This window comes from Perca flavescens, chromosome 11 (genome assembly GCF_004354835.1).
Source record: "Perca flavescens isolate YP-PL-M2 chromosome 11, PFLA_1.0, whole genome shotgun sequence".
NCBI classification, from domain to species: Eukaryota; Metazoa; Chordata; class Actinopteri; order Perciformes; family Percidae; genus Perca; species Perca flavescens.
The window spans coordinates 4133399-4155465 of record NC_041341.1 but is presented as its reverse complement, the minus strand read 5'-3'; the positions used below and the strand labels follow the sequence as shown (position 1 = coordinate 4155465).

General features: G+C 44.4%; 2 protein-coding genes across 2 annotated transcripts in view; one reads left to right on the top strand and one right to left on the bottom strand.

The window, feature by feature from the left end:
• carf (calcium responsive transcription factor) overlaps positions 1-6245 on the top strand; it is a gene marked incomplete at its 3' end in the record, with an annotated part of 7370 nt that extends 1125 nt beyond the window's left edge. The window contains 9 exon segments of the mRNA XM_028591537.1: positions 2018-2132; positions 2340-2489; positions 2592-2668; positions 2671-2729; positions 3114-3217; positions 5196-5334; positions 5676-5742; positions 5894-5979; positions 6075-6245. Of these exon segments, the coding sequence (XP_028447338.1) occupies positions 2018-2132; positions 2340-2489; positions 2592-2668; positions 2671-2729; positions 3114-3217; positions 5196-5334; positions 5676-5742; positions 5894-5979; positions 6075-6245 (968 nt within the window).
• An 8297-nt stretch (positions 6246-14542) lies between these two features.
• LOC114564280 (ribonuclease inhibitor-like) lies at positions 14543-21911 on the bottom strand. Its single transcript, XM_028591536.1, has 5 exons — positions 21731-21911; positions 20006-20141; positions 19510-19659; positions 15420-15454; positions 14543-14607 (listed from the first exon to the last, which is right to left on the bottom strand). The coding sequence occupies exons 1-5, from the start codon at positions 21909-21911 to the stop codon at positions 14543-14545; spliced, it is 567 nt and encodes a 188-aa protein (XP_028447337.1).
• Between the last annotated feature and the right edge of the window lie 156 nt (positions 21912-22067).

Below are 22067 nucleotides of genomic sequence, written 5' to 3'. Positions count from 1 at the left end.
TGTGTCATTACCTGTCTGACCCTGTGTTATTACCTATTATTACCTCTGTTATTACCTGTGTTATTAACTGTCTGACCAAGTGTTATTACCTGTGTTATTACCTGTTATTACCTCTGTTATTACCTGTGTTATTAACTGTCTGACCATGTGTTATTACCTGTGTTATTACCTGTTATTACCTCTCTTATTACCTGTGTTATTACCTGTATGACCCTGTGTTATTACCTGTGTTATTACCTCTGTTATTAACTGTCTGACCATGTGTTATTACCTATCTGACCATGTGTTATTACCTGTGTTATTACCTCTGTTATTACCGATGTTATTACCTGTTATTACCTGTCTGACCATGTGTTATTACCTGTCTGACCATGTGTTATTACCTCTGTTATTACCTGTGTTATTACCTGTCTGAGTTATTACCTCTGTTATTACCTGTTATTACCTGTCTGAGTTATTACCTGTGTTATTACCTGTCTGACCATGTGTTATTACCTGTCTGACAACATGTTAATACCTGTTATTACCTGTCTGACCACGTGTCATTACCTGTCTGACCACGTGTCATTATCTGTCTGACCACGTGTTATTACCTGTGTTATTACCTGTCTGACCATGTGTTATTACCTGTGTTATTACCTGTCTGACCACGTATTATTACCTGTCTGTCTGTCTGTTTGTCTGTGTGTTCTTGTTTAACTATATTCGTGGGGTCCAAAAACCAGGGACTACAGTATCCTTGTGGGGTCTGCACAGCCTCGTGGGGACCAAAATGCTGGACCCCACGAGTTTAAAGGGCTGTTTGAGGGTTAAGACTTGGTTTTAGGATTTTAGGATTAGGTTAGAATTAGGGTGAGGTTATGGTTAGGGTTAGGCATTTAGTTGTGATGGTTAAGGTTAGGGTAAGGGTTAAGGTTAGGTTTAGTTGCATTTAGTTAAGGTGATGGTTAAGGTTAGGCATTTAGTTGTGATGGTTAAGGTTAGGGTAAGGGTTAAGGTTAGGCATTTAGTTGTGATGGTTAAGGTTAGGGTAAGGGTTAAGGTTAGGCATTTAGTTGTGATGGTTAAGGTTAGGGTAAGGGTTAAGGTTAGGCATTTAGTTGTGATGGTTAAGGTTAGGGTAAGGGTTAAGGTTAGGCATTTTGTGATGGTTGTGATGGTTAAGGTTAGGCATTTAGTTGTGATGGATTAAGGTTAGGGTAAGGGTTAAGGTTAGGCATTTAGTTGTGATGGTTAAGGTTAGGGTAAGGGTTAAGGTTAGGCATTTAGTTGTGATGGTTAAGGTTAGGGTAAGGGTTAAGGTTAGGCATTTAGTTGTGATGGTTAAGGTTAGGCATTTAGGCATTTAGTGATGGTTAAGGTTAGGGTAAGGGTTAAGGTTAGGCATTTAGTTGTGATGGTTAAGGTTAGGGTAAGGGTTAAGGTTAGGCATTTAGTTGTGATGGTTAAGGTGAGGGTAAGGGTTAAGGTTAGGCATTTAGTTGTGATGGTTAAGGTGAGGGTAAGGGCCTAGGGAATGCATTATGTCAATGATGGGCCCCACAAAGATAGTGCCACAAACCTGTGTGTGTGTGTGTGTGTGTGTGTGTGTGTGTGTGTGTGTGTGTGTGTTTTAAAGATTCAGGAACTAACAAGATAATTGTAACGGAAATCTGTTGATGTGAAGTAAACTAATTTATTAATCTGTAATCCAGAACTAGAAACTGTAACAGCAAAAAGACAAAGAAGCTTACTCTGAACTAACAGGAGAAGCTAACTGTGAGCTAACAGGAGAAGCTAACTGAGAGCTAACAGGAGAGGCTAACTGTGAGCTAACAGGAGAAGCCAACTGTGAGCTAACAGGAGAAGGTAACAGGAGAAGCTAACTGTGAGCTAACAGGAGAAGCTAACTGAGAGCTAACAGGAGAGGCTAACTGTGAGCTAACAGGAGAAGCTAACTGAGAGCTAACAGGAGAAGCTAACTGTATGAAGAGCTCTATGAAGGTGAAAGTGCTGATGTGTGCTGACTGTGTTTCAGGCAGCAGAGCCATCGTGATGGAGTGTCAGTTCGGACCTCGGAGGAAAGGCCTGCAACCCCCCCGCAGCTCTGAACTCTCTGCACACGGCCCGTACAGGGCCACCTGTCCCGCCAGGTACGCTACACACACACCTGCCAGCCTCTCTGTCTGTCTGTCTGTCTGTCTGTCTGTTTGTCTGTCTGTCTGCTTGTCTCTCTGTCAGTCTATCTATCTTTCTATCTGTCTGTCTCTCTCTCTCTCTCTGTCTCTGTCTCTGTCTGTCTCTCTGTCTGTCTGTCTGTCTGTCTGTCTGTCTAATCTATTTATCTGTCTGTCTCTCAGGATCTACATTAAGAAGGTGCGTAAGTTCCCAGAGTTCAGAGTTCCTGTGGAGCCGTCGGCCGACAGGAAGACGGTGAGACAGGAGCAGGAGAAATCCTTCCAGGGTCTGAAGACCCAGAACCAGAACCTGGAGACAGGGGGAGTCCTCAGGTACACACACACACACACACACACAGACACACACATACACACATAGATATATACACACACACACACACACTTAACTCCTCCTGTTTGTGTGTGTGTGTGTAGGTTTTACCTGCAGCTGCCCACAGAGAGAGCTCACCTGTACCACACCGTGGACACGCCCCCCCCCCGCTGCCCCCGGACCTGCCCCCCCCTCCCCCCACACAGCCAGAGGAAGAGGAGGAGGAAGAGGAGGAAGAGCAGGTAGCAGCATAACACTAGGGCTGGTTGTTGTTCAAAAATAGTAGATACCGGTACAGATACCAATACCACGTCTTTGATGCCGGCTCCTAAACGCTACTTTTTCGATACCTTTTTTTTGGCCATTTTAGGCCTTTATTGACAGGACATCTGAAGAAGTGAAAGGGGAGCGAGAGGGGGAATGACATGCAGCAAAGGGCCGCAGGTCGGAGTCAGTCTATATATGGGCGCCTGCTCTGCCAACTGAGCTATCCGGGCGCCCTTTCGATACCAATTTTATAAAACAAAAATATATTACAACGTTACGGCACAAATCTTTTTGTTTATTTTTCAGCTTCTACTATGTGAGCGTCTCCGTGCGTAACGTAGAGTTTTCCTTCCTGTCAGGACGGAGCCGGCCCGTCTCGTCTCCATCCTCGGGTGGCGGAGAAGATCAGACAGCTAGTGGCCGCCGGACATCATCAGGTGTACAGTGTCCGCAAACAACTCAGGTAGGACACGCACCTGAGACCATCACACTGTGTTAGGAAAAGCTCAGGTAGGACACACACCTGAGACCATCACACTGTGTTAGGAACAGCTCAGGTAGGATGCACACCTGAGACCATCAGACTGTGTTAGGAACAGCTCAGGTAGGACACACACCTGAGACCATCACACTGTGTTAGGAACAGCTCAGGTAGGATGCACACCTGAGACCATCACACTGTGTTAGGAACAGCTCAGGTAGGACGCACACCTGAGACCATCACACTGTGTTCGGAACAGCTCAGGTAGGACACACACCTGAGACCATCAGTCTAGGTTAGGAACAGCTCAGGTAGGGAGCACACCTGAGACCATCACACTGTGTTAGGAACAGCTCAGGTAGCACACACACCTGAGAGCCTCAGACTGTGTTAGGAACAGCTCAGGTAGCACACACACCTGAGAGCCTCAGACTGTGTTAGGAACAGCTCAGGTAGGACACACACCTGAGACCATCAGACTGTGTTAGGAACAGCTCAGGTAGGGAGCACACCTGAGACCATCACACTGTGTTAGGAACAGCTCAGGTAGGACACACACCTGAGACCATCAGTCTAGGTTAGGAACAGCTCAGGTAGGGAGCACACCTGAGACCATCAGACTGTGTTAGGAACAGCTCAGGTAGCACACACACCTGAGAGCCTCAGACTGTGTTAGGAACAGCTCAGGTAGCACACACACCTGAGAGCCTCAGACTGTGTTAGGAACAGCTCAGGTAGGACACACACCTGAGACCATCAGACTGTTAGGAACAGCTCAGGTAGGGAGCACACCTGAGACCATCACACTGTGTTAGGAACAGCTCAGGTAGGACACACACCTGAGACCATCAGTCTAGGTTAGGAACAGCTCAGGTAGGGAGCACACCTGAGACCATCAGACTGTGTTAGGAACAGCTCAGGTAGGACACACACCTGAGAGCCTCAGACTGTGTTAGGAACAGCTCAGGTAGCACACACACCTGAGAGCCTCAGACTGTGTTAGGAACAGCTCAGGTAGGACACACACCTGAGACCATCAGACTGTTAGGAACAGCTCAGGTAGGGAGCACACCTGAGACCATCACACTGTGTTAGGAACAGCTCAGGTAGGACACACACCTGAGACCATCAGTCTAGGTTAGGAACAGCTCAGGTAGGGAGCACACCTGAGACCATCAGACTGTGTTAGGAACAGCTCAGGTAGGACACACACCTGAGACCATCAGTCTAGGTTAGGAACAGCTCAGGTAGGGAGCACACCTGAGACCATCAGACTGTGTTAGGAACAGCTCAGGTAGGACACACACCTGAGACCATCAGACTGTTTTAGGAACAGCTCAGGTAGGACACACACCTGAGACCATCAGACTGTGTTAGGAATAGCTCAGGTAGGACACACACCTGAGACCATCAGACTGTTTTAGGAACAGCTCAGGTAGGACACACACCTGAGACCATCAGACTGTTTTAGGAACAGCTCAGGTACGACACACACCTGAGAGCCTCAGACTGTGTTAGGAACAGCTCAGGTAGGATGCACACCTGAGACCATCAGACTGTGTTGGGAACAGCTCAGGTAGGACACACACCTGAGACCATCAGACTCAGACTGAGTTAGGAACAGCTCAGGTAGGATGCACACCTGAGACCATCAGACTGTGTTAGGAACAGCTCAGGTAGGACACACACCTGAGACCATCAGACTGTTAGGAACAGCTCAGGTAGGACACACACCTGAGACCATCAGACTGTTAGGAACAGCTCAGGTAGGACACACACCTGAGACCATCACACTGTGTTAGGAACAGCTCAGGTAGGACACACACCTGAGACCATCAGACTAGGTTAGGGGCCATGCACGCAACCCCTGATTCCTTTCAGAGCATTAACTTAACGGTGTGTGTGTGTGTGTGTGTGTGTGTGTGTGTGTGTGTGTGTGTGTGTGTGTGTGTGTGTTCAGGCGTTTTGTGGAGAAGGAGCTGTTTAAATGTGACGGTCTTCCAGAGAGACACAACCTCAGATACTTCCCCACTGTCAACGACATCAAGAACCACATCCACGAGGCCCAGAAGGCCCTGGGGCTGACCACCGCCACCGAGGTACTACACACAGACACACACACACACACACAGACACACACACAGAGAGACACACACACACAGAGACACACACACGCACGCACGCACACAGACAGACAGACACATTCACTCACACACACATACATAGAGACACACACACATACAGAGAGACACACACACAGACAAAGAGACACACAGACACACACACACATAGTCACACACAGAGACGCACACACAGAGACACACACACACACACACACAGTCACACACAGAGACGCACACACAGAGAGAGAGACACACAAACACACAGACACACTCAGTAGTCTAGTAAATATACTGAGGTAGTTTGTGTCTCCCTCTAGTGGACAGAAGACAGAACTGACCCTCTGATGGAGACCATCACGCTGACACTGACTCCTGCTGCTGAAGGTGACGCACGCACACACACACACACACACACACACACACACACACACACACACACACACACACACACACACACACACACACACACACACACACATGCAGATGTGAACATGTAATCCAGCCTGTAACCTGCTTTGTTTCTATATTTCTGTAGTTGTGGACATCTCTTTGTCTCCTGACGCCGTTCAGCTCTTCACGTCTCTGTCCTCTCTGCAGCCGCGGATCTTTGCTCAGCTGCAGGTCAGAAAACACCATCAACCAATCAGCTCCCAGCTCACAGTCGCCGAGTATAAAGTGTGTATTACTAAGAGTATAAAGTGTGTTTCTGCTGTCAGGGGATCGTGCCACCGGCCGTCAGCACAGCCTCCCTTCTACAGACACCTGCAGAGAAACAGCTGCTTCTGCAGAACGGAGAGAACAGCAGAGAGAGAGGAGAGAACAGCGGAGAGAACAGCGGAGAGAACAGCAGAGAGAGAGGAGAGAACAGCGGAGAGAACAGCGGAGAGAGAGGAGAGAACAGCGGAGAGAACAGCGGAGAGAGAGGAGAGAACAGCGGAGAGAACAGCGGAGAGAGAGGAGAGAACAGCGGAGAGAACAGCGGAGAGAGAGGAGAGAACAGCGGAGAGAGAGGAGAGAACAGCGGAGAGAGAGGAGAGAACAGCGGAGAGAACAGCGGAGAGAGAGGAGAGAACAGCGAGAGAACAGCGGAGAGAGAGAACAGCGGAGAGAGAGGAGAGAACAGCGGAGAGAACAGCGGAGAGAGAGGAGAGAACAGCGGAGAGAACAGCGGAGAGAGAGGAGAGAACAGCGGAGAGAGAGGAGAGAATCGAGAGAATGAAGAGAGCGTCCTGCTGCAGATTATCAATTCTCCTGCCAACACTGAGCACGGTAATCACTGAGCCAATCACAGCACGGTAATCACTGAGCCAATCACAGCACGGTAATCACTGAGCCAATCACAGCACGGTAATCACTGAGCCAATCACAGCACGGTAATCACTGAGCCAATCACAGCACGGTAATCACTGAGCCAATCACAGCACGGTAATCACTGAGCCAATCACAAACATTTGTTTCATTATCTTCCAAAAACTCCTCCATTGTAGACACGTTTTTGTTGTGTTTGTTTCTCAGCTCTGCTGGATGTAAACGTGCTTCAGATGGAAGAAGAGGAGGAGGAACAGATGAAGAGGAGGAGGAGGAACAGATGAAGAGGAGGAGGAGGAACAGATGAAGAAGAGGAGGAGGAACAGATGAAGAAGAGGAGGAGGAACAGATGAAGAGGAGGAGGAACAGATGGAGAGGAGGAGGAGGAACAAATGAAGAAGGAGGACTCTGGGTCATAGTTCTCTGAGTTTAGAATCCAAAAGGCTTCTACTAGTCCATGTTTGGTGTAATCTACAAAATAATCACAACTGGTCAAACCCAACAGCAACTATTATTATAACTTTCTTTATAAACACATGTGTTCCATAACTTGTTGCAGAAAAATCACCTGAATGCAGAGTATGAAGCATTTGATGTTTGAAATTTTGCTCAAAAGTGGAGCTCTCGAATATCTTTGAGTTGTGGACAGAACAAGACATTTGGGGACATTTGAGGACGTTAATGTGAAGAGTTTAATATCAGGACAAAAGAGACTTTAAACATGTGAATCTTGTTTATGTACAGTTTTAATATTTGCACTAAGAGTTTTACTGTGTGTGTGTGTCTGTGTATATGTGTGTGTGTTTGTGTGTATATGTGTGTGTGTGTGTGTGTGTGTGTGTGTGTGTGTGTGTACCCCTTACCTGTTTAAGTGGCAATAAACATCCATTTTGTTTCTATTCTATTAAAGAATATCAGAATGATAAATTAATCTTATGTTATTCACACTGAAGTAAACTATGTGGTTATAGATCATGATGGAACTTTATTATTATAACCTGCTCATGTTTTATATTAAATCTTTAACTTTTATTTATTCAATCTGTTTCCAACAATGTTTGTACAGACGACGCGTTCAACGTCTGACCAGAAAACCCTGTAAAACTCAGTATCTGTCATCATAATCCTTTATTTACTTTTTTCCTGAGACTGACCTGCTGCTGAGAGCTGGAGGACAGACGCTTAGGGTCCATGTTCCCGTCTGGAGAGTCTTGCAGAGTCCAGGAGAGTCTGAGGGAGTCTTGCAGAGTCTGTGAGAGTCTGAGAGAGTATTTGAGAGTCCAAGAGAGTCCAGGAGAGTCTGAGAGAGTTCTGCAGAGTCCAAGAAAGTTTTGGGAAAGTCTGAGAGTCCTGCAGAGTTAAGGAGAGTCCTGCAGAGTAAGGGAGATTCTGAGGGCCAGATGTACTAACCCCCCGCGACCCGACACCGGATAAGCGGACGAAGATGGATGGATGGATGGATGGATGGAGATGTACTAACGCTTTTGTGCCCACTTCAGGCCTATTCGTATTAGCATGGCAGCACTTAGGTAAAAGCATGGTGAGGTATGTACTAACAGGCCACACTGAGGAAAAAGCATGGTGGGGTATGTACTAACAGGTCACACTGAGGTAAAAGCATGGTGAGGTATGTACTAACAGACCACACTGAGGTAAAAGCATGGTGAGGTTTGTACTAACAGGCCACAGTGAGGTAAAAGCATGGTGAGGTATGTACTAACAGACAGCACTGAGGTAAAAGCATGGTGAGGTATGTACTAACAGGCCACACTGAGGTAAAAGCATGGTGAAGTATGTACTAACAGGCCACACTGAGGTAAAAGCATGGTGAGGTATGTACTAACAGACCACACTGAGGTAAAAGCATGGTGAGGTATGTACTAACAGGCCACACTGAGGTAAAAGCATGGTGAGGTATGTACTAACAGACCACACTGAGGTAAAAGCATGGTGAGGTATGTACTAACAGGCCACACTGAGGTAAAAGCATGGTGAGGTATGTACTAACAGACCACACTGAGGTAAAAGCATGGTGAGGTATGTACTAACAGGTCACACTGAGGTAAAAGCATGGTGAGGTATGTACTAACAGACCACACTGAGGTAAAAGCATGGTGAGGTATGTACTAACAGACAGTACTGAGGTAAAAGCATGGTGAGGTATGTACTAACAGACAGCACTGAGGTAAAAGCATGGTGAGGTATGTACTAACAGCTCACACTGAGGTAAAAGCATGGTGAGGTATGTACTAACAGGTCACACTGAGGTAAAAGCATGGTGAGGTATGTACTAACAGGCCACACTGAGGAAAAAGCATGGTGGGGTATGTACTAACAGGTCACACTGAGGTAAAAGCATGGTGGGGTATGTACTAACAGGTCACACTGAGGTAAAAGCATGGTGAGGTATGTACTAACAGGCCACAGTGAGGTAAAAGCATGGTGAGGTATGTACTAACAGACAGCACTGAGGTAAAAGCATGGTGAGGTATGTACTAACAGACAGCACTGAGGTAAAAGCATGGTGAGGTATGTACTAACAGGTCACACTGAGGTAAAAGCATGGTGAGGTATGTACTAACAGGTCACACTGAGGAAAAAGCATGGTGAGGTATGTACTAACAGCTCACACTGAGGTAAAAGCATGGTGAGGTATGTACTAACAGACAGCACTGAGGTAAAAGCATGGTGAGGTATGTACTAACAGACCACACTGAGGTAAAAGCATGGTGAGGTATGTACTAACAGGTCACACTGAGGTAAAAGCATGGTGAGGTATGTACTAACAGGTCACACTGAGGTAAAAGCATGGTGAGGTATGTACTAACAGGTCACACTGAGGTAAAAGCATGGTGAGGTATGTACTAACAGGCCACACTGAGGTAAAAGCATGGTGAGGTATGTACTAACAGACAGCACTGAGGTAAAAGCATGGTGAGGTATGTACTAACAGATCACACTGAGGTAAAAAACATGGTGAGGTATGTACTAACAGACAGCACTGAGGTAAAAGCATGGTGAGGTATGTACTAACAGGTCACACTGAGGTAAAAGCATGGTGAGGTATGTACTAACAGGCAGCACTGAGGTAAAAGCATTGTGAGGTATGTACTAACAGACCACACTGAGGTAAAAGCATGGTGAGGTATGTACTAACAGACAGCACTGAGGTAAAAGCATGGTGAGGTATGTACTAACAGGCCACACTGAGGTAAAAGCATGGTGAGGTATGTACTAACAGGCAGCACTGAGGTAAAAGCATGGTGAGGTATGTACTAACAGACAGCACTGAGGTAAAAGCATGGTGAGGTATGTACTAACAGGTCACACTGAGGTAAAAGCATGGTGAGGTATGTACTAACAGGCCACACTGAGGTAAAAGCATGGTGAGGTATGTACTAACAGACAGTACTGAGGTAAAAGCATGGTGAGGTATGTACTAACAGACAGCACTGAGGTAAAAGCATGGTGAGGTATGTACTAACAGGTCACACTGAGGTAAAAGCATGGTGAGGTATGTACTAACAGGCCACACTGAGGTAAAAGCATGGTGAGGTATGTACTAACAGGCAGCACTGAGGTAAAAGCATGGTGAGGTATGTACTAACAGGTCACACTGAGGTAAACAGGTCATGGTGAGGTAAAAGGTATGTACTAACAGGTCACACTGAGGTAAAAGCATGGTGAGGTATGTACTAACAGGCCACACTGAGGTAAAAGCATGGTGAGGTATGTACTAACAGGTCACACTGAGGTAAAAGCATGGTGAGGTATGTACAACAGGTGAGGTAAAAGATGGTGAGGTGTACTAACAGGTCACACTGAGGTAAAAGCATGGTGAGGTATGTACTAACAGGCCAAAGCATGGTGAGGTAAAACAGGTCATGGAGGTGATGGTGAGGTATGTACTAACAGACCACACTGAGGTAAAAGCATGGTGAGGTATGTACTAACAGACAGCACTGAGGTAAAAGCATGGTGAGGTATGTACTAACAGGTCACACTGAGGTAAAAGCATGGTGAGGTATGTACTAACAGACAGCACTGAGGTAAAAGCATGGTGAGGTATGTACTAACAGGCCACACTGAGGTAAAAGCATGGTGAGGTATGTACTAACAGGCAGCACTGAGGTAAAAGCATTGTGAGGTATGTACTAACAGGTCACACTGAGGTAAAAGCATGGTAGGGTATGTACTAACAGACAGCACTGAGGTAAAAGCATGGTGAGGTATGTACTAACAGGCCACACTGAGGTAAAAGCATGGTGAGGTATGTACTAACAGGCCACACTGAGGTAAAAGCATGGTGAGGTATGTACTAACAGGTCACACTGAGGTAAAAGCATGGTGAGGTATGTACTAACAGGCCACACTGAGGTAAAAGCATGGTGAGGTAAACAGGCAGCACTGAGGTGCATGGTGAGGTATGTACTAACAGACCACACTGAGGTAAAAGCATGGTGAGGTATGTACTAACAGGTCACACTGAGGTAAAAGCATGGTGAGGTATGTACTAACAGGCCACACTGAGGTAAAAGCATGGTGAGGTATGTACTAACAGACAGCACTGAGGTAAAAGCATGGTGAGGTATGTACTAACAGGCCACACTGAGGTAAAAGCATGGTGAAGTATGTACTAACAGGCCACACTGAGGTAAAAAGCATGGTGAAAAAGCCATGGTGATGGTGAAGTATGTACTAACAGGCCACACTGAGGTAAAAAAGCATGGTGAGGTATGTACTAACAGGCCACACTGAGGTAAAAGCATGGTGAAGTATGTACTAACAGGCAGCACTGAGGTAAAAGCATGGTGAGGTATGTACTAACAGGTCACACTGAGGTAAAAGCATGGTGAGGTATGTACTAACAGACCACACTGAGGTAAAAGCATGGTGAGGTATGTACTAACAGACAGCACTGAGGTAAAAGCATGGTGAGGTATGTACTAACAGGCCACACTGAGGTAAAAGCATGGTGAAGTATGTACTAACAGGCCACACTGAGGAAAAAGCATGGTGAGGTATGTACTAACAGGCCACACTGAGGTAAAAGCATGGTGAAGTATGTACTAACAGGCCACACTGAGGAAAAAGCATGGTGAGGTATGTACTAACAGGCCACACTGAGGTAAAAGCATGGTGAGGTATGTACTAACAGGCAGCACTGAGGTAAAAGCATGGTGAGGTATGTACTAACAGACCACACTGAGGTAAAAGCATGGTGAGGTATGTACTAACAGGTCACACTGAGGTAAAAGCATGGTGAGGTATGTACTAACAGACAGCACTGAGGTAAAAGCATGGTGAGGTATGTACTAACAGGTCACACTGAGGTAAAAGCATGGTGAGGTATGTACTAACAGGCCACACTGAGGTAAAAGCATGGTGAGGTATGTACTAACAGGCAGCACTGAGGTAAAAGCATGGTGAGGTATGTACTAACAGACCACACTGAGGTAAAAGCATGGTGAGGTATGTACTAACAGGCCACACTGAGGTAAAAGCATGGTGAGGTATGTACTAACAGGTCACACTGAGGTAAAAGCATGGTGAGGTATGTACTAACAGACAGCACTGAGGTAAAAGCATGGTGAGGTATGTACTAACAGGTCACACTGAGGTAAAAGCATGGTGAGGTATGTACTAACAGGTCACACTGAGGTAAAAGCATGGTGAGGTATGTACTAACAGGTCACACTGAGGTAACAGGAGGAGGGGGCAGGAGGACGAGTAGGGGGGGGGAAAGAGGAGGGAGGAAGAGAGGAGGAGATAGAGGAGGAGAGGGAGACAAGTAGAAGGAAGGTTCTACACAGGCGCACAGCCCTGGTGGATCTTATTTCACACACTTTTGCGTCACCATATGCGCGCAGATTCCCCCTCAAAACACTCGTCTGTACGCGGAATAAAATGTGAGAACGCAACGCCACTTTTGCGTTTTCTCTTCAGATCGTTGTCGAATGTCAAAAAGTGAACTTCAAGTTTTCAGCTTTAGGGCCAAACTATGTGTTTCCACGTAGCTCTGGGACAGATCTGGGCCCCAGTTCTCAGAAAGATGAGATTGTTGTGACCATGTTGATATGCAGACTGACCTCATGAAGTGGTGTATGTATGACATGCCACTTATCACGCGTGAGTCCATTATGCGTCAAGACGCATAATCGCTTTTCAGCGTGTTTATCAACGCAATTCACCCGCCATTAACATACATTACGAGAGAATTGTTGCCGTAGCGAGTAGTATAAAGGGCCGTAGGATCCCAGAGGGAGGTTGGTTGTGGTGGCTGATGGGTAAAACAGGACTTTCACCAGGAGAGCGGATCACGTCCCGCGTGTGGCGATTATCAGCTGTTGTTTTTTTTAAAGCCTTCCCCTAATGTTTCTTTCCTAAACCCAACCGTTTATTGTTTTCTTAAGCTTGTTTTTGTCAATTTTTTTTGTTACTAAAGCCTTTCCCTGTGTTCTTTTCCTAAACCCAACCTTTTTATTTTCTTTTTTTTTTTTTTTACGTGTGACGTTCTCGCGATAACACAAAACATGGTGACGCCACGTGGCGTGTATGTTTACATCTGCTGTATACAGCGTAGACATACACGTGGATAGCTCAAAATGCGTCCAGATAACACGCCACGTGGCTTTAGGAAAGTGGCGTGTATGTTTACGCAAAGTCATGATGCCATGTTGTGATATGAAACACATGAGGATCAGTTCTATGTAAAAACCCTAAAAGGAGAATTTAAGAAGAGATGTAGAAATGGAGAAAAAGCCCTCAGATCTCACATATACATTATTTATATAATATTCTGTTTCTCTTCTTTGTTTCTTTCCCTTTAAACAGCAACAGAATAAATTAATTAAAAAGGACACATGTTGGTTTATTATAGCTTTATTTATACAGGAAATGTATTAAAGTACTAAAGCTCTCCAGTATTTCCATTTATGTTACTATGTACTTGTACTGCAGTACAAACAAAAGTATCCAAACATTGAGAAAGAGTAAGATAAAAGTAGCCACCCACTAATGAACCCTGACAAAGCACACCTGTGAAGGTAAAACCATTTCAGGTGACTACCTCATGAAGCTCATTGAGAGAACACCAAGGGTTTGCAGAGTTATCAAAAAAAGCAAAGGGTGGCTACTTTGAAGAATCTAAAATATAAGACATGTTTTCAGTTATTTCACACTTTTTTGTTAAGTACATAATTCCATATGTGTTCATTCATAGTTTTGATGCCTTCAGTGAGAATCTACAATGTAAACAGTCATGAAAATAAAAAGGAACACATTGAATGAGAAGGTGTGTCCAAACTTTTGGCCTGTACTGTATGTACACACGGTTTTATAAATCGGAAATGTTTTTGCCGTACGCCATTTTTGGCTTTTGGGTGTATCTACACTTTTAGTAAAGATACTACGCACAGTTTTATAAATGAGACCCCAGATCTTTACGGAGGCACAGAACGACAAAACTGACTCATGGTGCTCATAATAACAAAATAAGAAGTACTCAAGTGAAAGTACTGATACCACAGTGTAGAAATAAGTAAAAGTACAAAAGTATCAGCATAAAAATACTTAAAAAAGTAAAAGTCATCATTCTGCAGAATAATCAGAATGATTTTACTGGTTTCTAATGACTGATGACTTTAATGTTGTAGCTAGTAATCTGTAATAATACATCATCGTGTATGATCTGATTGTATTTAGTTTTAATAATGTGAATGTGTAAAGGAACTAAAGCTGTCAGATAAGCAGCGAGGTGGTTGCTGAATGCAGCTTTTGGAGACGATGATGAAGAGCATTACATGTCATTTAGCTGTTTGGAGCATCTAATCCATTCAGGAAATCATTGGTGATCCCCACATTCTCCTCACTAACATCAGCTGATGACCCTGATCAGACTCAACTGGTTCTGGTTCTCTTCACAGGAGGAGACTCTCCGTCCTCCACAGGACACAGAGACACTGAGGAACCAAATGACCTGGACCAGAACCCAAACCCAGGATAGAGAGGCTGAGTGAATGTGGTGTTGAAGGTGTAGAGGTGGATCAGTGAGTCAGAGGAGACTGTGTAGAAGGACAGAGAGCCAGCAGGACAGTCCACATACACTGCTACTCTACCAGAGACAGAGGAGGAGGAGATGTCTGCTACTCTACCAGAGACAGAGGAGGAGGAGATGTCTGCTACTCTACCAGAGACAGAGGAGGAGGAGATGTCTGCTACTCTACCAGAGACAGAGGAGGAGGAGATGTCTGCTACTTTACCAGAGACAGAGGAGGAGGAGATGGATGTTCCTCTCTTATTGTGCCAGACAGAGTAACTATCACTATTGCACTGCAGACACCAGGACTGATCATTACATCCAAACCAAAAGTCATCACTGTCTCCTCTCCTGCTGATTCCTCTGTAACTCACTGATATATAAACCCCTCCTCTCCTCTCTACCTCCCAGTAACAGCGACCAGTCAGACCATCTCTACACAGCAGCTGATAGTGTTCAAACCTCTCTGGATGATCAGGATATGGCTGATACTCCTCCACTAATGTCACCTTCCTGTTGTTGTCAGACAGTTTGAGGTTTCTGTTCACTGTGTTTGTGTCCAGTGTGAGTTCACAGGAATCTGACGGAGAGAAGGAGACACAACACAGCTGCAGTTATGAACCAATCAGCACTTTGATGATGACATCAGAGGGTTGGATGAGTGATGTCACAGTTCCATGAATGAAATGTAAAACAGACTTACACTTCCTCAGACCTGGTGTCAACCATCTGACTCCAGCAGGCTCCACCCTGAAAGGAGGAGGGGGGGGCATTACATCACTCTCACACATTATTCTACACTGATGAAGGAACAGTCTGAAAGCTGGAGGAGTACATCTCAAAGTCCTGTCCTGAGGTCAGTAGTTTCAAGGTCCAGTTTTAATGTACATGGTCCTTTCTCTGTAGAGATTATAAAAGCTTGTAGAACATCAACCCTGTTGTCCACAGTCAATCTAGGGGCCGTCCACACGGAAACGTTTTTTGTGCAAACGCACATGTTTTGCATCGTTTGGGCCGACCGTCCAGATGAATCCTGCAAACGCACTGCCTGAAAACGCACTTTTTTGAAACCTGGTCTCAGGGTGAAAAAATCCGAAAACGGCTCTCGTTTGGCTTTGTATGGATGGTGAATACGGATCCGTATCGATGATGTCATCGCCACACCCCTCTTTTACACCCTCTCCCACGGCCGCTGACGCACACAACTGCGGTGAAGCTAAGCGAGCATATCCCATCTCCATGGTTACACCAGCTCACTTCATCTAAATACTGTGTCTCTGCTCCCTGACCATTCCCTCTGGATTCTACACAAGATATATTGCTAACGTTATGTAGCCAACGTTAAACATCGCTAAAGTAGCTGACCACTCCAGCAGCGAAGTAACGTTAACGTTAGCTGCTATGGCTATCTGTTTATAAAGTGGAAGTAGACAACTTATCAACTAGCTAGCTAATCTGTCTGCTTATCAACTCCTTGAACGGATTATAGTAACATTTACCACGGCTTATTGTAGAAAGGCTATTAAAAAGACATCATTCATGGATCATTGATTTTTGTTTGACTGCCGATGTTAGAGCTAGCTAACGTTAGCGCGCTAACGTTAGCTCGCTACTAGCGCGCTGCAATCATGCAAAATAAAAAGCAATCCAACAGCACATTATACAATGTAAACAAAGACACGTTTTCTTGCGGCGGCCTTCATAAAATGATCAGTGGTGAAAGTTATTATAGTCCACGGATGTATTAAGAGAACATTATAATCTAGTCATGTTATGATGGGAAGTGGAAGTGACTATGCTCTTCTTCTCCGTTTTTTCTGAATGTCTGTAGCAGAAACAGCACCGCCTATAGGCCTGGCATATGAAGTAGCGTATTGACTCATTTACAAGTGGATTCGTTTGGACGCAGCTATTCTTGAAACAAATCCAGGGAAGACGGGTAAAAAAGAGATTGTTTTGGTACGTGTGGACGGGGCCCTAGAAACATTATTTATTCAGGACAAACTGGGCTATTAGAATATTTGTGCTGCAGTGAGGTCACTCGAATGTAAAAAAAAAAGGTTGTAGGACCATAAAGACAAATAAATAAAATGAATTTCACAGATATGTATTGATATGACACACAGAGAAATAAAAGCTAAGCCAATCTCCTGTCTTAAACACTTCTCATATGTATTAGGAGTCAAATTATGAAGAAATGAACATTATAACTTATACAGTTGACAAAATATCTACATTTAAAAAAAAAAAAAAAAGTCCAGATGCTTTTGCCCTCATTCACTTATGCCAAAACTCAAAATAATAATGTCATATATATTGATATCACACACAGCAATGCTAAACAAGCATTTATGTTGTCTAAAAGAAGACATGTATGGAAGCAATTGTCCAAAATCTTAAATTTAAGGCAAAATGTGGATGTTCATCATGGAAACATTAAAGGTATATTTGTTCATTAAAATCAAAAAATGTCTATAAATATGTTATATATTTTGTTGAGTTGTGTACTTACACTATCCCAAATGTTTCCACCAATGATCAGACCCAGAGAAATCTGTTATTTTATTTAATCACACGGGACGTTTCATTTACTCGACTGTCAGTGGTGTCATAAAACATTTGACCCCCCAGTTACTGCAACTTCCGTCAAAACACGGGAGCCCAGATGATACGTTCGAGAGTAATTGTAAATCAAACAATGTCACAGAAAGAATAATACTCAGTAACCTTAATACGGAAAAGGGAGAGAAAGAAAAAAGAGACTGCACTGCACGCACACAGCTCTTTTGTTTTTCGTCAAGAATGATTAATTTATACATTTTTTAACATAATTTATTCATGACTAACGGAGGCTATAAGCCACTTGGAGAAATAAAATAAGTCCTCCAGAGGCCAGCCTGTGTTTCACCTCCTCAGCATCCTTTTACATGCTAATTGAAACGCATCACCTGACCGCTCATTTACCGCGCAACCCGGAGCGCAAGCCCGAGCCCGGCCTGAGCCCGTCAGAAAATGATAGAAATTAAGACTGAACTCGACCGAACCCGTTGGGCCTGTCTAATACAGCTTGCTTTCTGCCACACGGCATCATTTGGTCATTGATTACATGTCACTTACAACACAATATTGTGACGGTTCCTAGGCCTACTAAGTTCTTTTTGGTGGCTGGGAGTTGGGCATTGGCTAATGAGGACTGATGAGTGACACCTGGAGCAATTGATTGCTCACCTGTATATAAATAGGAGTGCCTCAGTAGTCATGGTCCCCCCTCCTCCAGGTTGTTTGGTTTGTTTGGATTTTGGGTTTAGTTCTTTTGCATTGTAGCTTTGATACATTTACAGACACGCATACATTACACACATTACTGATTTGCTGACTTCACGTTTATCTTGCTTACTTTAAATAAATTTGATTTGACTGAAAATACATGTGAGTCTCCCCCTTTTTTGTCATACCTTTGAGCCAGGTCGTGACATGGGGGCTCGTCAACTCAGCCGTTGGTAATAATTATTTATCTTGTTAGGTTGGGGTGGAGTATCACATGTGATTTTAGTTGTTTGGAGTTTTGTTTGAGGACTTTAGAGGAGGGCTTTTGTTTGGCTCAATGTTGAGGTAAACAGATAGTCCTTAACTGTGTGGTGTGGTCTTGTTGTGTCTGGTGTGGTGTCAAGGCAACGTTGGAGGCTTAAAATACCATCAAGCCCACCGTGCACACAGCGTCTGTCTCGATCAAGGAGAGAAGACGGATGGCGAAATTCACAAGTTCATGCAAGGTTGGTATCTGTCTCGTGAACACCTTTACACAATCACACATTCACAATCATCGACCCGACTATTAGCAAAAGAGCAATTGCGCCCGCTTTAACTATTCGCAAGTTTGCGGTAAAATGCAGTTGGGTTGTCGAGGTCAAAACACGATACTGTATGTAGCAGCTGTGAACCAAATAAACAGATTATAAATAATGTTATGTCATTGTTGTACTCTTACAGGACCAGTCTGAAACAGAGCTCAACAGTCCCACCAGTGGAATTAGTTATGCTATTAATTTGTTTACAAAATATTTAGGCTACAACCAGTGAAAGACAGGGTCAGGGAGAGAAAGAGATAGATTCGTTAGGCATTAAAGTAGGAGAGGACGACAGCATCCAAAAGCGTGCCACCCTCCCCCACGCCGCCACAAATTGCTTTCTAATCTGTGGGAAACACTGACTGGGCTAACCCACGATTACGTTTGCCAGCAGTATAGATAAAAGACAAATCTAAAGCTAATTCAGCCAGCTATCCCACCCTGGTTTTTGGATTGGGGGGCACCCCGCCTAGATCCACCCCTTTTTGTTATAGTTACTTTTCACCGCTGATAAAATCTAATGCTAAAATGACGTGTAACAAGCCTAAACATTACAGACATGCTCTTTTATCTGTCAGCTGCTCGGGACCACAGCTATGACGTACCGTTACCTGTTGGGACACAGATGTTGTCCGTACCGTCTCTGGCTCTGACAGAGATGGTAACAGGTATAATATTACCAACATTTTATTAGTAATGTGTTATATGACTGTGTTACAGCCAAAAGGAATACATAACTGTAATTGCGTAACTTTTGTAATGCGTTACTCCCAACAGTGGTAATGAAATATTATAAATATTTCTCAAAATGAAAGACCATTTCTTTAAATGGCAGATATCTGTCCAAACTGCAGCAATCTTCAACAACAGGGAATTATAATTTTAGTTGCTGGAGATGTTCTCCCTGGAGACCTCCTACACAAATACTCCCTTTTTATGTTCATCCAGTGTTTGTACCTGAGAGTGTCCAGTCTCCAGAGACGATTCACTCCCAAGTCTCCTGGGTGATTGTAGCTCAGGTCCAGCGCTCTCAGATGGGAGGGGTTGGAGCTCAGAGCTGAGACCAGAGAAGAACATCCTTCCTCTGAGATCAGACAGCCTGACAGACTGCAAACACACAGAACAACACATCTCACATGCTCTGAGGATACTGTGGGGTTACATTAACATCATCACTGATTCTTTCTACTCACAATCAAACACCCACTAATGTCCATCAACAATCTGACAACATTACTGGTAGCTCTCTGATTCTTGTCTGATATTTCCAACAACAGAGTGAGAAGAAAACAACATAAAACATGTTCATGGAAAGAGATTGAACCTAAATAAGCACAACTGTTTGAAATCATACAAGCAGAGATAATCTATTTTATTTATCTTCTGGAGTTTATCCAGTAATGTAAATCAAGATTTAGGTGACCATCAGTTGAACAGGTTGATGAATCCTGACCTGAGAATCTCCAGTTTACAGTGTGGACTCTGAAGTCCAGCCGACAGCAGCTTCCCTCCTAAATCCTTCAGGTTGTTGTTACTCAGGTTCAGCTCTCTCAGACTAGAGGACTCAGAGCTGAGAACTGAGGACAGAACTTCACAGCTTCTCTCTGACAGGTTACAGCAACTCAGCCTGAAGAGACGGTAATCAACAATAAGATAAATATTAGTATTAAAATGTAACGAATAGTATAGGTGGAGTCTGGACTAAAATGAATTACCAAAAAAAAAGTATCTGATTTGTAGTTCAAGAAACTAAGACATTTTGACTCAAGGGTCAAACAAGGATGTTTTTCAGTATAACTAAAATATAAACTGTAAATCTCTATGGTAACTTGTGAGGCATCACTAAATCTGTTGATGTATAATCTCGCCCTTGTTAAAATCTTCAGTTAATTAAAATTAACTCAGGAATAGTCTGGATCAACAGAAGTACATTTCCAGGCTTTGTCCCTCGCCATCCGCTCTCTGTGTGTTCTCTCATTTGAATTTGACAACAATTCATTCGCTGCTGGTTGTCCCTCGACTTGCAAAACTCTATACGCTTCTAAAAACAACAACAACCTTCGAGCTAGCAAACTACAAGCTCAAAATGTCAAGTTTAGAAGAAGATGTGGACGGTGCAACAAGGCAGGCCTGCTCGGTTCTTTAAGGGAATGACTGTAAAGATTTACAAAGAATATTTTTAGGACTGACATGACACTGACAACAGACATTTTGGGACTGATTGGTGGGATTTCTGTGGACAAAGTACACATGGAGATACACTGGTAAGAGCCAATGAGGTTTAACCATGTATCAACTAATTTAAATAGCTCAAGGAACTGTATTGTGTCAACAGTTAATTTAATACTGGATGGGGGGTTTTCTTTTGTGGAGTTCACATCCTGAGACTATTTAGCAGAGCCACCGTCACTGCGTCCAGGGCTTGACCGGCATAAAATCGGCACATGTCAGACTGACTGGCTGGTGACCGGAATCAGTGCATCTCTAGTTATGATATATGAGTCCAACTATTGCTGTACTTACACAGCTTTGTTGGAGGCTTTGACCACTGGCAGCAGCCTCAGAAGAGCCTCCTCTGAAGCAGAGTATTTCTTCAGGTCAAACACGTCCAGATCTTCTTCTGATGACAGTAAGATGAAGACCAGAGCTGACCACTGAGCAGGAGACAGTTGTTCTGTGGAGAGACTTCCTGAACTCAGGGACCGTTGGATCTGCTCCACTAAAGAACAATCATTCAATTCATTCAGACAGTGGAAAAGATTGATGCTTCTCTCTGCAGACAGATCCAAATGCATCTTCTCCTTAATGTACTCAACTGTTTTCTGATTGGTCTGTGAGCTACTTCCTGTCTGTGTAAGCAGACCTAGTAGGAGATTCTGATTGGTCTGCAGTGAAAGACCCAGGAGGAAGCGGAGGAACAAGTCCAGGTGTCCATTTGTACTCTGTAAGGCCTCGTCCACAGCACTCTGGTAGAACTGTGTTGATGTTGTTTGTTCTTCTGTCAGCAGGTTGACTCCAGAGTTGATGAATGTCAGATGAACATGAAGAGCAGCCAGAAACTCCTGAACACTCAGATGGACAAAGCAGAACACCTTGTCCTGGTACAGTCCTCTCTCCTCTTTAAAGATCTGTGTGAACACTCCTGAGTCCTTTGAGGCTGCTCTAATATCTATGTCACACTCTGTCAGGTCTGATTCATGGAAGATCAGGTTACCATTCTGCAGCTGCTCAAAAGCCAGTTTTCCCAGAGACTCAATCATCTTCCTGTTCTCTGGACTCCAGTGTGGATCTGCCTCAGCTCCTCCATCATACTTGATGTTCTTCAGTTTGGTCTGAACCACCAGGAAGTGGATGTACATCTCAGTCAGGGTCTTGGGCAGCTCTCCTCCCTCTCTGGTCTTCAACACGTCCTCCAGAACTGTAGCAGTGATCCAGCAGAAGACTGGGATGTGGCACATAATGTGGAGGCTTCGTGATTTCATGATGTGGGAGATGATTCTGCTGGCCTGCTCCTC

What these genes read in the sequence shown, in the direction of transcription:
- LOC114564280 (XM_028591536.1), bottom strand. Translation starts at nt 21,911, where the DNA reads ATGTACATCCACTTCCTGGTGGTTCAGACCAAACTGAAGAACATCAAG. An exon ending in TGAATCAGACCTGACAGAGT is followed by an intron (nt 20,142 to 21,730) that starts GTGACATAGATA and finishes GAAGCTGTGAAG; the next exon opens with TTCTGTCCTCAGTTCTCAGC. An exon ending in TGGAGACTGGACACTCTCAG is followed by an intron (nt 15,455 to 19,509) that starts GTACAAACACTG and finishes TCCTCCTTTCAG; the next exon opens with GGTGGAGCCTGCTGGAGTCA.